General features: G+C 39.7%; 1 protein-coding gene across 1 annotated transcript; it reads left to right on the plus strand.

Moving 5' to 3' along the window:
* The first annotated feature begins 421 nt into the window (after nt 1-421).
* Nucleotides 422-17,657, plus strand: LOC139738404 (serine/threonine-protein phosphatase 4 catalytic subunit). Its single transcript, XM_071649041.1, has 10 exons — nt 422-477; nt 3,539-3,616; nt 5,603-5,674; nt 6,471-6,573; nt 7,318-7,419; nt 12,685-12,858; nt 13,435-13,561; nt 14,205-14,394; nt 15,595-15,673; nt 16,391-17,657. Exons 2-10 carry the CDS (start codon nt 3,591-3,593, stop codon nt 16,439-16,441), a joined length of 924 nt encoding a protein of 307 aa, XP_071505142.1. The 5' UTR covers nt 422-477; nt 3,539-3,590; the 3' UTR covers nt 16,442-17,657.
* The last annotated feature ends 339 nt before the right edge of the window (nt 17,658-17,996 follow it).

Below are 17,996 nucleotides of genomic sequence, written 5' to 3' on the forward strand. Positions count from 1 at the left end.
GGATCACCTAATAAGACATTCACCGCTTATCAAAATTGCACTCGCTGCATCAGTGGAATCATATTTCTTGTGTCTAATACTAGTATACATTGAATGTGCGCGTTCGATGGTTGACGAGCGCTCTAAAGCGATGCCAACGCTACACACACCACACATTAGACCTACTAGTATTGCGCAGCGGCGGATTCGAGGATGGAAAATCGCAACGTGCAGTTTGCGTGTCACGTACACAGGGAAGTCAACTTGCGTTGTCTGTATCGCATGTGTAGTGTTCAGCAGTGCTAGCACAGGCTGGGCATTCGTACGTAACCTCACCAGCAGCTAGCTCCGCTCCTGTGTGTGTCCACTGCTCGGTGTACATGCATCACCAGCACTGCATGCATGCACCGATACACGTAACATTTTGTACGCACGGTACGGTATTCACGTAGTGAACGGCGAGAGGGTCAGCAGCCAGCTAGTGCTTCGTAATCGAAGGTAGGTGTAATTGTCATCAAAATTTTGCGATTGGAGAATTAATGGGCATATTCTAATGATAAACGAGCAACCTATCTCATGCTTTTGAGGATATGGTACAAAAACTGACTTGAATTGTATGGACTGTGGCCTTTTTCTGTCAAAAACATGAGTGAAACCGCCCCACTGACACTGGCACTGACGTGTTCTCTGTCCAGATCCAGCAAGGTAGCTGTATTAAGGTTAGAAATCCTAGTCATTCGAAGTCCGGTTTGAGCAGTCAATTGATGTCAAATTGAGCTCTAAGAACGACCCTGGATCAGCTAGAATCAGGTTTGATTTCCGTCTGGTAGAAGTGGGAATTATCACAGAAAAATATTGTTCCTTCTCAGCTACATCGGAAGATAAAATATCGATAACCAAACGGTTGGTCAACGTCTTCGGACAGTGTTGAATGAATGGGGTCAGTAACACTAACAGCAAGTTTTCATGAATTGGACTTCTCTTGTGCTTATCCTGTGCGATAATTTAGATAGTTCTTGAAGACAATCATCATACAACTGTACATGTAGTTCATGTTAAACGTTTTGTTGTGTACAAAAGACTGGGATCGTGAGTGGCAAACGCAAACAATTGTTGGATTTGTAGTAGCATTTGATCTAACGTTAGTGGTTCTAGACAGAAAGATGCGTCTGTCCGGAGGAGTCTTTTATTTATTTTTTATTTTTTTAGTTTACGTTATCACTCTCCTCCATCCGTGAAGCCAGACGCAGTCTCCGTGGAACATATCCCTGATGACCAGATACAGACCGATCTTTCGGTCAACATTTGATCCAGCTGTAGTCCATTGTTTTGCTTCTCAACCAGCCGTGGGCTAAAGATGTTGGCCAAGAATGAAATTTATAATTGTAATTTGTAAATTCATTCGACCTAGGATTATTTAACTCGGCAGTTTTCCAGTAACTGTAAAAAAAAGTATAGATCTACATGTACGTGATATAGGCTACCTAAGCCTTAGCGTAAAACTGGGTGTCTTTAAAAAAAAAAAAAAATCAAAACAATGCTGGAGACAAAGTGGGCCTTGGGTTAAATAAAGAAGTTTTAGATGTGTAGTGTGACTGCTAGATCTCAGTATAACTGTGTGAAGAAGTGCCCCGGGGTTAGGCTGAACACGTAGCTGTACTCCACTCCTGTAGCTGTACGAGTATGTAGGCTGTGATCTACTAACTTCCACTGAGTTCCATTCATATTAAAGCAACTGTACCAAGGTTCAACCTCTCATGCCCAAGGTTTGACCATGCGCAAAAGCACACACATTGTATGTTTCTACATGCAGCTGCAGCAGGTGGTCAAATTTTGGACGGTGTTATCCATGGTTGAACCATGTTCATGGGCAGCTCACTTTACACAGCTGTGAGAACGTCTCAACCTGATTGATGTGGAGGTAAAAATTTTCACATGAGTGCTCTCACGCTCAACACTGTGAACTGTAAACTTCAACATGTTGTGACATTTGGAGCATTCTTGGCAGGAGTCCAGTTGTGATGGCATCACATCTACACAGTACCAGTGCTGTACTGTGTCTGTAACACTGCAGATGACTAACATTGGTATTAACAACTGTGATGCGTGTGTAATACCTATCGAGATGACCTATGTATGCTTCGTAAGGAGACTGTCTAGAAAATTACACTGTACAGTAACTTGTGGTAGGGGTTCGTATAGAAGCAGAAATCATGCATTGTCCGTTAACATTGACTTGATAATCTCTTAATGCCTTACCAGGTTTGATGATGAATTGTCAAATCAGTTTGAACTAGAGAAAACTGTTGCAATACAATGTATTTAAAAAAAAAATGGCTCACATGTGGGCAAAGCTAAATATAGGGCAGGGGAAAACTGAAGTGCAGTTTGTAGTTGGATCAGTTTCGAATGAATGTGTTTCTGGTTAGTGTGAGAAAGGAACATACAATTACATATAGACTTTGTGTATCTTGTAAAAGACTGTCTTTCGTATTGACTTTGTCTTCACCAGGTGATAGATCCACATACTTGTACACACTTTGTATGCCTCACATGAATGTATTCATCTCAGAATATCCCAACGACTCAACACAAAGACAACCTTTGTACGATCTTGTACTTGGTTGACACTTTGTAGTGACACACCACTTGATGCAGTCAGTGAAGCTTGCAGTGATAAATTACTGGCCCCTTCATGTGCAGAGTTGCAACCATCATGCATATTACACGTACTGTGGTACGCAGTGATACCAGTTTTCAGGGAAAAACCTGAATTCAAACCATTGTTGCATCTACAGCTGTGACAAAGTTCAGGCCCTTTCATGTGCAAATTACTGTGGCTTCACTAGATCATACAGTATATATATTTTAGGCACTCTCTTTTATTCTAAGTTTCTGTGACTGTATCTGGTAATCCTGGATAGTAAGTACAACTGTATAATAATCTAGTCTATACATGTACCTACTGTGCATGCATGTAGTGTCCAGTTCTTTATCATTATTGAAACAGCAGCAACACACATTGAATGCACGCACACTACTGGAAAGCACAAACAGATGAGAGGCATACATGGAATTTACAGTGTTGTATACACAATAAATTCCATGGAGGCCTTTATTTCTTGGTTTTCTCTCTTGCAAAAAAATCACAGTCATGCTCTAGATACAGTATTTCATTGGCAGTGTTGATGAATGTATTGGATAGTTTGGGGTTGAGTTTTTCTTGTGTTTTTCCTACAGCACTGAATGGACAAATCTGAAAGTGTATCTGATATAACCAAACCAGCATTCTTCATTCCATACCCCAGTTTTCTCATGGACTGGACGAGACTAAGGGCTAAAGTAAATGTAGACCATTCTTGAAAGTGGGTACATACACATACTGTGGTGGAAGAGATCACCCCATGACAAAAGAATATGTGCATACATATTGTACAATGTATTTGTAGAAGTTGAACTTTCTCATTTTGAGTTAGCATACTTGTAGCTGGAAGTCAATGTACAAAAGTGTACCCTGTATTTATAACAGCCAGCTTCTTTGTGTTTTTTTCTGTGACAGTAAACCCCGGAAACGGATTGAGTGGAGGTGCAGTTCGTGAAGGAATCCCAAGATGACAGACTGTAGCGATTTAGATAGGTATGTAAAGAAAACAACTCTGACGACCTTTCCCAGCACTCGTCAGGCCATGTCAAACCAACCAACCTGGGGCCAAACACATGTCAATAGACAGATTTACTAACAGATTCAAATGTGTGGATGTTTCTTCCATCCTGATGTACTTAGTGATGTAGTGGCCATTCTATCAACCTGTTCTTCAAAAGCCATTTTTGATACTTGGAATCCAGTTTGCATACACTAGTTGTTGCTACATTGGGCAAACCTTATGCAAGCTTTCAGGTTGTCAAGAACCATTGTCAGAAAGGCATGCATCAAATTTGAAATATGTGAGTAAACTGGTTTCTTGCTTGCAACCAAACATTTGCAATTGCGCTTGTCCAAACAGGCACAGCAGATAAATGCTCCCCAAATATGTCAGTGTGCTTTCAAAATTAATTGAAGTGCAATAGAAAACATTGATCAGTTATTGTGAGGTGAATACATAGTAATATTTACAATTGTGATTTTAAAAAGCAGTACATAGACACTTCATGCATTCCCCACCTTTCCCCACATTTCCCAAATTTCAAGAGTTTACATACGTATATGAAGTGGGGGGGGGGGGGGGGGGGGGGAACTCGGCATCAAGTTGTTGCCATGGCATTTATGATGATATAAAAGGAAAATCAGATTGCTGACAACTAACGCTATGATTATTGGGCTTGATAATTTAATCTCAAAACTTTTCTGTTGCTTTTTGTTGGTTTGTTCTTGTCCCAGCTGTAGTAAAAAAATAAATAGATAAAAAACAAAATGTTGCCTTGCCTTTTAGGGATTGCCAAGAAAATAAAATCAGTTTAGGATGATCCCTCAAAAGGAGATTTTACAATTCTGGATAATCTGGGCATATTTTTATTAGTTCATCAAAATTTGATTGCTACACATGTAAACATCAAGCACATTTCTATCATAGGCCCTTCCGCCATGTGTAATACAACTGTAGATTCCAATCAAGGACTTTCCTATTGCAGTGAAAGTAACATGTTTATGTTATTTGTATTACATCTTCAGTGTACTGCATATGATTTCATTACATCTCAAATTCATTTTGAAGTACACTTTGTATTTTGTAAAGGATGTCATAATGTCCATTGTATGTGTCGGAAAGGGCTCGACATTAGCAGGCTTTGCTTGTTGTGTGGTATTGTTGGCAAGCAGAAACTACACATGCACAGTAGTGTGTAAAAAAACCATGCTGAAAAGTTGTTAGCTTGTACGTGCACAGTCTCTGAGTAATCTATGACAGTGTGTACATAAACAAGTCAAAGTGCACTTCTCAATGAACTTGTCCCTATTTGTAGAGTATGATGTAATGGCTTTATCAGTTTCAATAGGTATAGCCTTGTTCCAAAGTACTACTGAAGTACTTTGAGTATGTTTGAATGTCCTTCATACATGTATTTTCCCCTTGTGTCTTAATGATCCTATTCCCATCGCTTAGGAGAGATTGACAATGACACATACACTTTGTATAGTGTCCCAGCATTTTGTTTCTCCATTTTGCCCTCATATGTCTATTAAAGTAAAAACTAAGTGAAAAGGAATCAATGTTTGGTTGCATGACCCATATGGGGCTATTAGACAGCCCCATTTATAAGGTTCTTAAACCATAGATATAACCATCTGTATCACCATCAGTTGAATGTTGTAGTCGCACATACGTGTTGAAACAAGAATATACATTGTATGTATCAAAATGCATGCATGTTTTTATTGTTTCAACGGCCTAAGGTATTGCTATTACTAGGCTACTATTCAATGAAAATACCTGGTAATTACATGTACAGATGATTAGAATGTTATGTTGTTCATGTTTATGTGTACATTGTATGTTGTGTGCTACAAGTGTGTGATCACTGATAGTGATTTGTAGCGAGGCATTGTCCTTGGCATAGAATCAACTGTCAAACTGCTTTGAAACAATCACTTCTATTGTGTCTGTTCTCTTTTTCTTTCAACCAACAGGCAAATAGAACAGCTTAGAAATTGTGAAATCATCAAGGAGAGTGAAGTCAAAGCATTATGTGCAAAGGCGAGGTGAGCTCACAGACATCTATACCCTTCTGAAGGCTTGTTTTTTTCTCCCATAAAGCATGGTGGCATTTTGGAGGATCTGTACTTCAGTAAATCTTCAGAGTTCGAACAGTAACTTTTAGGGTCTATGGAAAGTTTGACACAACAGCACTTTTCTCATTGTCATTGTTCATCGTTTATTTTGAAAATATGAACAAGTGCCAAGGTGACCCTTTCCAGCACTTTCAAAGTAGAGCAGTTGAAGTTATTACCACCATAATGTTAACTGTATACACCAGTTGGCAAAGCATTAAACCCCAGCACCAGTAGGGCAGTTGAATACGTGTTCTTGGAATGCATTGTGTACTAGGGTCAGTTAATGTGGAGGGTGTGCTCTGGAATGATTCAAAGATTTATTTTGTGCAAAATTTTTGTCTTATCTTTATCTTTTTTTCTTTCCTCATCTTCAGTCATTTTCTTCTCCTTGTCCTCTTTCTTCTTCACTATCTCTGTATCTTTTTCCTTAATCTTCCTATGGGAGAACAACATTCTTGGGAATTCCTAACAATGATGCAGGAGGATTTTTTTTTTTGAACAGTTCCTCTTTGTCTTGTGGGGGAATTCCTGCTATAGTATCTCCTATTTTTGTTGTTTCAACTGCCATTCCAGATAAAGTTTATATCCTTTTGATGAGATTTTGAGGTATTTTGATTATAATAATTTCTCTGTACCTGATGGTTTCTTCACGTGGCACCCCCCCCCCCCCTGTGTATTGCTATTTGTTAACTGATTATATCATGCAATCTTTAATCTCTGACAGGGAAATTCTTGTGGAGGAGAGCAATGTGCAGAGAGTAGACGCACCAGTCACAGTATGTGGGGACATCCACGGTCAGTTTTATGACCTCAAAGAACTCTTCAAGGTAGGCAGTCCTTGGCCCCGCCACACTTTTGTGTTTTCCTTGGCGCAGGATTTCTCTGTACACATCATTTCTTCTTTAATATTCACTCAGTTCTTTTCGTTATTTTCTAGACTTTAAAAATTCGTTTGCTCACAAAACAGTGTAAAGCAGGACTTTTGGATCACATTATCAATTCATTGCAAGTCTTACTGTAAGGTTACTGTATCAAATGATTGACAGGTAATTTGGAAGTCATTTTGGTGAGCTTTACAAAAGCATGAGGAAGGGGCATGATATATGGATTGACTTTCTGTTTTGTGTTGATGTGTTTGTTTGTTTTGTGTTGATGTGTTTATTTATTTGTTTGTTTGTTTTTGAGTTTGTTTGTTTGTGTGTGTGTGTGTGTGTGTGTGTGGATGGATGGATGTGAGGTGGGTACTGAGGAATATTTCAACCCCCTCACCCTCATGTCATTAGAGAATAGTAAGTAACTCGTTGAATCTTCACTTGAATCAACTTATCCCTCATGCGAAATCTGCAGGTGAAGCGCTAGATCTTAATTTGCAAGGGAGCTTGGCAGTCATATGTTGTATGAATTCATATCAGACCTTATGCAATCCCTTTCTTTTCAATCAAATAGACACAACAATGTAATATTTTGTATTTCTGGACATGGCTGACTAATGGTGAGCTACAATGTACTGGTGCATATGCCGCTGCAACATTTTTTTAAAACTCCTTGTCTCTTCCTTTATGTTCATGCAGGTTGGAGGTGATGTGCCCGACACAAACTACCTCTTCATGGGCGATTTTGTGGACAGGGGCTTCTACAGCGTAGAGACGTTTCTTCTTCTACTAGCACTCAAAGTGAGTCACCAAGATTTGAAATATTAAAGTCTTTATGCATTACTGACATATCCTTGTGTGTTTCACAAAGACCAAACATTGATTTCAGTGGGAATTGTGTATATGGGTGGCATTTCGTGTCCCTTTATTTGGCCTGTGCCTGCCAATAGGTTCCATTTGTATTTTAGGGGGATTTTCCTAAATAGTATGGACAGTTTGATTTGAGTTACATCTTTCTGAAACACCCCCGTGCTCTTACTCATGCACGCGTAAAGTTCATGAATGTTCTGTGTTGATAACACATGTGAAATACTCTAAACACTTACTCCAGACCCAAAGCTGAATGAGTGTAGGTTTCGTGGTCACTGTAGACATCTATAGAATTCATTGATGTATGGACACACACACAGGCACAAAAACTCTTTCTTGGACGTGAACTTATTGCAGTATGAGGAATATGTGGCCACTGAAGAAATAACCAGAAGAAGATGCATGTAATCTGTTGTGGGCATCATTGCTTTCTGTGTGAGATTTGGCAGTACCGGTAAATTTCAGTTAATGGACATGTTAAAGGGGCATTCCAGACGATTTTCATAATTTCACATCATGTAGTACATAAATCGACAGCTCCATGTATAGATTTGTGGAATTTATTGTGGTTCTTGAGCAGAGAAACAAATTAACTGAAAATCTTAAACAAATTACACTGAACAGTGTTGATGACATCAGAGCCTCACATATTTCAGAAATGTAGCAGTGGAATTCCATTACAATACCGCTTGCTCAACAAGTTCACCTGTGAAGAATCTATGCATGCCTTCTTCTTTTGTTCTGCTTCCTTGAGCCCCATTTCATGCATTCTTATGGTGAGGCTGCCATGTCATCATCCTTGTTCATTGCAATTTGTTATAAATTTTGAAAACATTCTTATTCCTCATCCCAATCACTATAAATTCTGAAACTCTGTAATCAGTTTAACTAATTTATAGCTGTTCAAATGTAAAAGTCTGAAAATCATCCGGAGGTCCCCTTTAACCAGTTGTGTAGGCAACCAGACACGAAAACAATACAGATTTGCTGGCATTCTGCCTGTTGATAATACATTGTACTGTAAGTGATGATTGCATTTGATATAGGAATGGGATTGTGTGACAGTGCAGCATTGAAAGCAAACGGTGTCAAGTTCTTGACATAGCTTTTAATTTCGAGAATATTCAGCCAACATCAACGGACATGTAGGGCCTTGTTTGTAGGTTGCTCTGAATTAATGTTAGGCACTGTTTGTTGCTGTGTAGTTAGATCAAGATAAAGAACAGTGAGATGACATTTGTGTAATCCAGAGGCATTGTTGGATGAAAATTCTTCTTTCTACTCTGCAAGGAAGTCATGTATTTCAGTCGCAAAATACCTAAGAGTGCCAATCGAAACAAAATTCTGCCTGCCTGTTTTGGCCATAGCTGTAGATTGTGTCATGATTAAAAAAAAATAAAAAAACAAGGAAAAGAAAAGAAAAAAATAAAGCTGTCTGGATAAAACCAGAAAGAATCTGTTTTTTTAGGCTTGGCACCAGAACAAGCAAGAGTGTTTTTTCCTGGAATACTTTGTTGGATTTTAGCTGGGCTGTCCCAGGCAAGCTTTCAATTCATTAAATGTGAAGAGTTGTGGCACAGACGTTTTGCATGTGCGTATAGCTGCTGTATAGATCAAAAGTTCACAGGAGGGAAGGTCTACAGCCAGGCCCCCCCCCCCCCCCCCCCCAAGGTTCTGTGGACTGTGTGTACTAGTGCTTATGCAAAAAAAAAAAACAACAACAAAACACTTTTGTGATGAGCCATGGCTTTCTTCATAATTTGGCTGATTACCACCATAAAACATTGGATGGTTTCAGAAAATGTCTATATCATTATCAAAGTTTTCTGTAAGATGATACTTTCAGATACGGTGTACCACAAATTTCTGCTACCAAATTACCAAATCTGAAACTAACTACCACCTGGATTTCTGTGCTTTGTATACTTACACTTAAAGGAGAAGTCCGGACGATTTTGAAAAAAATTAACCAAAATCTACATAAATAAAGACCATAATGACTAAGTTTCATTGAAAAAGACCCTCCCAACTCGCCACAATCGATTTTTTAGCATTACTAATTTTGAATCGTAACCGTTCGATTTCTGTACGCCGGCGAGAAAGATCACGTGACAGCGTGACGTTTCATCCTCACATTGCTTTTTGCTTGGAGCTTCAGCTGGCTCGGGGGAGCCCTGCTTGAGCAACGGTGATACGGGCCAAGCAAGCGGTAGTAGCGTACCGCTCAACAGTCTCTGACCACACAGCGGATGCACGCGGCATGATCTATTGCTTCATTAAAAAAATGCCGATGTGTCAAGTGTTAGGGTGTTGTCAATACTTCAACTTTACTAGTAAGTCTTCAAATTGAAGAAATATTTCGATTTTAAATTGATATCTATCCACGATACTACCTTTACATGATCCTGAATGCTACAACACGCAGCCCGATTACGCTGTGTGTATTGGGCTGCTGGTCGTAGTTACCGGCGCGGCGCGGCGGCGGTACCAAGCTGGCGCTGGCGTTTCTTCCTCGGTTCAAGTTACATGTATACTGTCGTATTTTATCACCGTCAGACACACTTTTCAACAGTCTCGGACAACAAAAGAGGCAATAATTCTGACATTGACAGACTGATTTCAGATTGTTCACACTCAGAAGTCGAAAAAACGATCGCGGATTGTGATAGCACTTGGCAGCAGCAGACGTATATGTATGCCTGCACAGCCCGACAACAGCTAATGCATTGTAAGTGATGGGATGGACACTAATAAGTACGGCAGTATTATAATACATACATATTTCAATTTAAACGAAAATGTTATAGCATTGCAACTATTTTACATTAATCTTTGAAGATTTTATATAGATATATAACGAAGATTATTTGAATAAAGGAATACAGCGTTTGGCAACAGCACTCCTAAATCGGTGTACGGTCTCCTGCAGTAGCGCCGACAAGGCACACCTATGCAGGCATGCAGATACCGCCCGCAGTCAGCAGTGCAATGGGAGATCGATGCGTAGCTGGGCTTCGCTCGCGGTGCTCTCAGCTGAGGAAACTGCGCCCGATACGTCAGGCGCAATGCATCCTGGGACAGATAGTACGAAGGGCAGCTCGCGACGGATTCGAACATGAAGAATTACCTTATTTAAAAAAAAAATCATAGTAAATGTATCTGATGGTCTTTTCTCGTCGGGAAAAGGGTGATAGGTTCATGAAATATTGTTCTTTACACACGAAACGGCTGATAATCGTCCGGACTTCCCCTTTAAGTCTGCCTGGTGTAACTTTATACCATAGCTCTGTGTCCTTCTGTTGGAATTTGACCTCAACATGCTTGGGAAGAAGGGAAATCTCTATGCTGACATCTTCAGTAAGTTTTGTATAGCCTAACAGAGCTGGACTTAGTATATTTTTTTTTTCTTTCACAGTTGCGTATGTTTCTTTCTTTCTTTTTTTGTTTTGTTCATCCAAAATGAGACAATATGTTTATGCAATAAAGAGAAAGGGGCTTGTCTTACATGTATGACTTGATTTAGCATTAAATACACATTATATGCAATTCTCCAGGCTTTTAAACAAAATATGGTTCTGCCTTCAAAGTGTTTGTGTGTGTGTGCATGTATGAGTATCCTGAATGATCTTCTTTTTTTTTTTTTTTGCTGTGTAACAGTATGTCTTGTAGTTGTTATGCCCTCAGTGTTTGAGTTTGTGCGTGTGTGAATGACTCGAATGATATGTCATGATATGTCAGTGGAATGTACAAATTATTGTTGCAAATATTTGCACACACATAATAGCAAAACCAAAGGGTAACCTTGTAACTGTTGAGTAACCAACATGAATGCCAGTGTAATGTAAAACTCTGATTTGGCATTGCGCCAAATTGTTGTTTTGTAGTATGTTCTTTTTGTTTTGTAGTATGTTCTTTTGTACTTTAAAGCAGGCTGTTGGGAGCTAGATACAGTAGATAAAATGTGCATTTCAAATAAGAATAATGTATACCGGTACATAGAAACAAAATCACTCATTTCCTCAGTGTATTTCAACAATTATATTAATAATCTTATTTTAGTGTCCATTAATATTTTATGGAGATCTATTAATAGACATGCCTTGTTTTTCCTGTTACTGCAGCTTGTTTGACCTGGAAAGGAGTTCATGTCTTCATGTTTATGTCAAATAGTTGTATTAGTGTATATAAAAAAAGATAAACAAACAAACAAGCGGACTGCCAGCAAACAAAACCTCATAGAATTTCTCATGCTGTCTGAATATTGTAGTCATTGTAGTGTCTACGTAATGAAAATTTCCTGACAAAGTATGCTGTAATTGTGAAAGATGCTTCTGTCTTTCTCATTGTACATTGTAAATGTGTCCATGGTGTTAACAGTTTGCTGCATGTGGTCCAAGAAGCACAAATTACACACAGTCCCCCCCCCCCCCCCCCCAAAAAAAAAAAAAAAAAATGAGGAACACAGCACAGCCCCTGTCTGTTTGATGTATACTGATTTTGATATACAGATAAACGCCAGAAGAATTGGTTTTCTTTAAGAAGAAGAAGTTTTGTTTGGGGCTTGCAGTAAACCATATGAACACTAGAAACACTTTAAACTGCAAATTCAGTTGGACATGACCCTCTTAACCCCCAGACTAAGATTTGGTCTTTACTTCCCATGAAAAATAAAAAGAGACTCTCTGTGCTATCTTAAAACTAAAATTCTTCCATGTCAATGATGAAAGCAATAGAAAGCCAACAAATGAGTGCATGATTGCTTGTACTTTTATACATATCGTCGCTGGGGCGACGAGACCTCGTATCTACGAAATGTCAAATGTTCAGGAAAGCCAAAAAACATGGCGGCCAATGCACTGTAGTGAATGGGAAAGCCTTTCCTTTGACACGCTGTGGTAGCTTCATTTTTGGAGTAAGACAGTTGGGATTTCAACAGGACATCACTTAACCCATTATTTAAACATTGATTTAAAAAAGTCATTTTCACCAAAATCTCAGATACAAGGTCTTGTCACCCCAGCGACGATATGTACCTGCATCTTTGTATAAAGTAAAGAGTTATGTATGTACTCTAGGTTCTTGGCCTCCTTGCAATTGCTATGTCATCAAAGGTATTGAAGTTCATGTCTGACTTTTGTATGCAAGTTCTATGTGCACAGTCTCATGTGGAAGGTGTGTGGTTGGTCTCGTGAACAGGTACGGTATCCAGACAGAATCACGTTAATTCGGGGGAACCACGAGAGCAGACAGATCACGCAGGTGTATGGGTTCTACGACGAGTGTCTCAGGAAGTACGGCTCTATCACTGTCTGGAGATATTGCACTGAAATCTTCGATTACCTCAGCTTATCAGCAATCATCGATGGCAAGGCAAGTCGGTCGCCCCTCCCCCTCTTACCAAGTGCCTTCCGGAGGGTTTGGTATTGTACTGTGGAATATTATTTAAGGGAGAGGGTTTGTAGTAGCATTAATTGACTAAACACTAATTTCTTGAATTGTAACATGCTGTAGTGTAGGGACGATGGAAAAACAAGTACCTGGTTGAAATTCTGATGCTTTAGATGTAGATATGTATTGAGGGGGAAAGACAGTTACAGAGAAACCCAACACTTTATTACATGTCACATGATGATCTGGGAGAAATTACAATATAACAATAACTTTTGGACATTTTTTAAATGAATTTTGAATGGCTTGTCACTCCAGAATAGAATTCTTGTAGAGTATAAGTTAATGACTTTATGAATATGAAGAGAGTGCAGGTGAAAAAAAAAGAAAAGATTTTACTTTCTGAAATCTTGGTCTTATCTGTACGGATTTTGATAGTTAGCCCTCAATTGCAAATGGCATGGAAAGTGTGCTCATGCATGCCCCTGTGCATGATGGGTTGATATGATATAATGTATAAAGTGAAATGGAATGTATTGTCGTGATTTCTTTCTGCAGATCTTCTGCGTCCACGGCGGCTTGTCACCATCGATAACGACATTAGACCAGATCAGGATGATTGACAGGAAGCAAGAGGTGCCCCACGATGGACCCATGTGTGACCTGCTGTGGTCAGATCCGGAAGGTGAGAGAACTTTAGAGGCCTTGGCAAGTCAAGGCATTATTTGTAGACAAGTTAACCTTAAACCCTGTATTGTAAACCATTGATGTACGGTATGACAAAAAGTTTTTTCTTCTTGCCCAAAATTGCATTTTGGCAAAGCCCCCCCCCCCCCCCCCCCCCAACATGCAAATTCTGGTACCCATTCAATATATGAGTGTGTCTGTTAGTTGTGGTTGTCCCAGGCAAAACGAGGGTTTGAAGCCCCCTGCATTGATGGATGGTGGTAAAGCTAGCTCATTTTTGAACACACAATGTGGCAAAATGTCATTACATTTGAGAAATGAAACCTGCAAAGATTATTTTGTTATGAACTGTTATACACGCACAATGAAATGTATTGTCATATTCTGATGATTTAAGGTTGTCATACCAACAAAGTTGTTCCCACAAAAGAAGATAGGAGTGTTCACCTGTGTATGCAGAAAATGTCCATGTTCTGGTGGTTGTACTAGAATCATCCAGATAATCTGTCGTTGATTTTCACGAGATGTGTTGTATTGAAAGGAAACTTCAAATTTATGATGACAGCTTATCCAGATATGAGCACCAGCTCTAGTGTGATACCAACATAAAGTTCCATGTTTCTGCTGTTTTGTCTCCCCAGACACACAGGGCTGGGGCGTGAGTCCCCGGGGGGCTGGCTACCTCTTTGGCAACGACGTGGTGAGCCAGTTCAACGCGGCCAACAACATCGACATGATCTGCCGGGCCCACCAGCTGGTCATCGAGGGCTATAAGTGGCACTTTAACGAGACGGTACTGACCGTCTGGTCAGCGCCCAACTACTGCTACCGGTCAGTCACATTCGGCCACTCTTTATCATCTTTTGTTTGTTTGTTTTTGTTTCCAGCACATGATACTCAGATTCTGCATTTAAAATCAGAGAGCATGCGGATACCATGCAATATGAAGGCTGGCCTGATGCTGACATATTTAGGAATCTCTGTAGCAAACTGTGTGCAGCTTTATCACTCATCTCTATGTAATTACAAGCCAATGAATCTTGGTTTTAGTGGAACATTAAAGTCGGACGATCGTCATCCCTTATGGTACATAAACTCCGAATGACAGAAGTTTGTGCATGCAATTGCGCAATGCCAGACTCGGAGCTATATCCATAAACGTGTGGGACAATGCTGCCACTGAGACAAGTGTGTGTGTGTGTGCGTGTGTGTGTACGCATCATACACAAACATTGTGACCGCGAGCTGCGATGATTGGAGGAGAGAGGCCAGAAGACGCGTTGCTCTTTTGGCCTCTCTTCATGTGCATGCACACTGAGAGTGTGCATCCATTCAGAAGCTCCCGTGGCTCGCTCAGACAGCCATTTTGGGTCAGGAGATTTGTAGCACAGAACTCTTGTAGTCTAGAGAGTTGTTCGCTGTGACCCATTGAGCCAGCGCTATTCTCATTCGGGGTCACTACATTTGATACAGAATGGGGGAGGCAGCGTGTTGCGTTCGTCTCCGTGCCGCACAAACCACTCGCCACGATTGTATGCCTTTAACTACGAGCATATGCTTCAATGCTCATATTCGATGAAGGGCAGTTCTGTTCTTGCAGACATGAGCTATTCATGATCTTTTCTCGTACTCTCATGGGCAGCAAATGAAGATCTTTTCAATCGAACCATCCTCCTCTCATCACGCTACTGGGTTTTTGAAGTGTATTCCAAGGGGGCTCTCAGGGCAGTGTGGAGCCAGGTGAAACATCATGTAACAGGAGGAGAAATCTTGAAGGGCGAGTTTTTGTTTGTTTGCTGTTGCAAGAAGACAAACTTTTACTTCACTCTTTTACCAATTAACATGTATTTGAGTTTTACCAATCAGTCAGTTATGCTTGATAATAGGGAATTGTGGGATAATGAATTTGCCAGTCTGTTTGTGTACACTGTGATCCTTGTTTTCAATGAAAGGGACTGACATAGTCTCCTGGAATGAGTACCGAGAGAAATTTGATTTTTTTTTTCTTTCATCAACGTGTTTTCCATCCAGGTGCGGCAACGTCGCTGCCATTTTGGAATTGGACGAACATCTACAAAGGGACTTTACGATATTTGAAGCTGCTCCCCAGGTACAGCTCTTCTTCTTGTTCTGTCAAGGGACACAGTGTTTTGTTTCAGAAATGAGTAAAACAAAAAGAAAGAAAAAAGAGAAGAAGAAAGTGGTTGAAGTAGTACAGGCTGCTGAGGATTGTGCAAGCATATTGAACCCAGCATCACAAACAACAAAAAGTCGCCGGACATAGATTTTTAGTTCAGGTAGATTCCGAAAGAGCAGACTGTAACTTTAGAATGATGTATGACTCAATACAAGTGGAGTTTCCTAACCCATCTAAATGATAGAAAGAAAGCATGCACTCTAGAAAAACTGTTTACTGAGAGAAGAGGCTCTGAAATTTAGAGTCTATTGAAGTGCTTAATCCTCACCAAGATGTAGTCCGCCAGTGAACAGGACAAATAAGAAGATGTAAAATTTCATTGTAACCACATTGAAGGTACAGTCAAACCTGTCTATTTTTTTATTTGTTTTGAATATATTTTTATATTATTTATATATATAATACATTATTTCTTTTTATACTCATACCGTTACAAACTTTTGAGAACTGGTGTGTATGATATGCATACTGTTAGAAACTTTGGAAAACTTTGTGTGTATGTGTGTGTCTGTGTCTTATAGGCTTTTATGCTCTCATTTCTGATTTAAGTATTGTAGTTGAACTCTCCCTCAATTTGTCTCGTTATTTGAAGTATTGTTCCTTTCCCCCTTCTACTCTCCCAATGTCCAGGAGGTGCGTGGAATCCCCGCCAAAAAACCCCAACCCGACTACTTCCTGTGACACCGCCCAGAGGCTCTCACCGGTCCCCGAGAGATTTTATACCAGGAGTTTTATCTTTTTATGACCAGATCTCGCTATTTTTCCAACTCCTTCCGGACACAGAGGCGTCCGGGCCTGTGATGCAGGCACAGAATACTGCAGCACCCTCCACTGTTCTCTTTTATTTGTCTTTTTGTCATTTTTTTTTTTAAACAAAATACCTTAGCTATTTATTTTATCTGTACATTTATGATTTTGTCCTTCTTTGTTTTGTTGGTTTTTGTTTTTTTGCCAAGGGTCAGTTGATTGTGGTAAAGGCCAGCGTATGAATGAGCTTGGCTCAATTTGTGGGCCTGTGTTTCTGTACTTTTTTCAAAATCACTTGCAATGAAATTTTGAAGCAATGCCAGTGTTTTTGCAATGTATTATGGAGTAGGGTTGGATTATGTTTAGCAACAACAACGGCCATGAAAGAGAAAACAACTACAACAAAAACTGACTAGTAAACCACACTTAAAAAGCAATGGTATGGGAGAACACCACGCAGGTCTCTTCTCCTTGATATTGTGCATGATCGTGCTCTGTGTGCCAAATAGAAAAAAAGGTATAATTACCACTCTCCTCATTAGCAGATAGTTCCATGCACTTCCCAATCATCATTCTCACTTGCTGTGTATATATTTTAGGCTTTCAGAAGTCTTGTCAGCAGCTGCATGATGCACGGATAGCAAGTTAATCTTCAATGTGTGAGCAATATACCACCACCGTCACGAATGATATGAGCGCAAAGACACTCTTGATCTGGTCCATTAGCTACTTGCATAAATTTTGGATATTGGCATGGTTTCATCGGCATAAATGATTTCCGTAGCATTCTAATGACTTGATTATTTGTCATGAGGCAGTTGCTATGTGTGATGTTTAATCCAATCGGTAATCATTTGTCATGAAACGGTAAACCATGTGATTATATTCTTTCAGCAGCAATGACGGTGATTTGTGACATGCATCATTTGGAAAACTTACAGGACAGTGCAAGAAGTGTGAAGTAGTTAACCTAGAATCGATAGGAGAGATTTATTCTGTTATCCCATCAACCATTTCCAGCTCATTAATTCAGGGGTAATATCCCAGTGGATTAATTGATGCTGAGTTTGCAGATGTTGTAAATCATTGTCAAGTACCCCAACAATTGCAATATGAGCACTAGGTCTTGAATATGTCTCTACCTGAAATTTTACAGGACATGTCTTTGGTTGTGATTTCAGTTTGCTCCCCCCCCCCCCCCCCCCTTTTCAAGCTCATCCTGTTTGAGGTTCACTTATGTTTGGTATCATATTTCATATTTTAAAGCAAAATAATGCTATTGCCACTGCAAATGTTTTGTTGGTAGTCACCTGAAGAAAAGACACCCAGATGACTGGGGTCATGACAGGCAATCTAGTTTGTTTCTTGTTAATTTGTCCCTGTACACACATGCACACTTAGGGAATCAAAACAAACAAAATATCAAACAATTTAATTTGGAGAGATGTGCAAGTACACTGGATAATGATGATGATAATTATTTCCGCTA

Source organism: Diadema antillarum, unplaced genomic scaffold (genome assembly GCF_040938485.1).
Source record: "Diadema antillarum isolate AM-2024a unplaced genomic scaffold, OU_Dant_1.0 seq00000740_RagTag, whole genome shotgun sequence".
Taxonomy (NCBI): domain Eukaryota; kingdom Metazoa; phylum Echinodermata; class Echinoidea; order Diadematoida; family Diadematidae; genus Diadema; species Diadema antillarum.

Bases quoted from the DNA above. Each gene is read 5' to 3' on its own strand.
- LOC139738404 (XM_071649041.1), top strand. From the start codon at position 3,591: ATGACAGACTGTAGCGATTTAGATAG. The intron at 3,617-5,602 runs GTATGTAAAGAA...TTCAACCAACAG, and splicing joins GACTGTAGCGATTTAGATAG to GCAAATAGAACAGCTTAGAA. The intron at 12,859-13,434 runs GCAAGTCGGTCG...TTCTTTCTGCAG, and splicing joins CAGCAATCATCGATGGCAAG to ATCTTCTGCGTCCACGGCGG.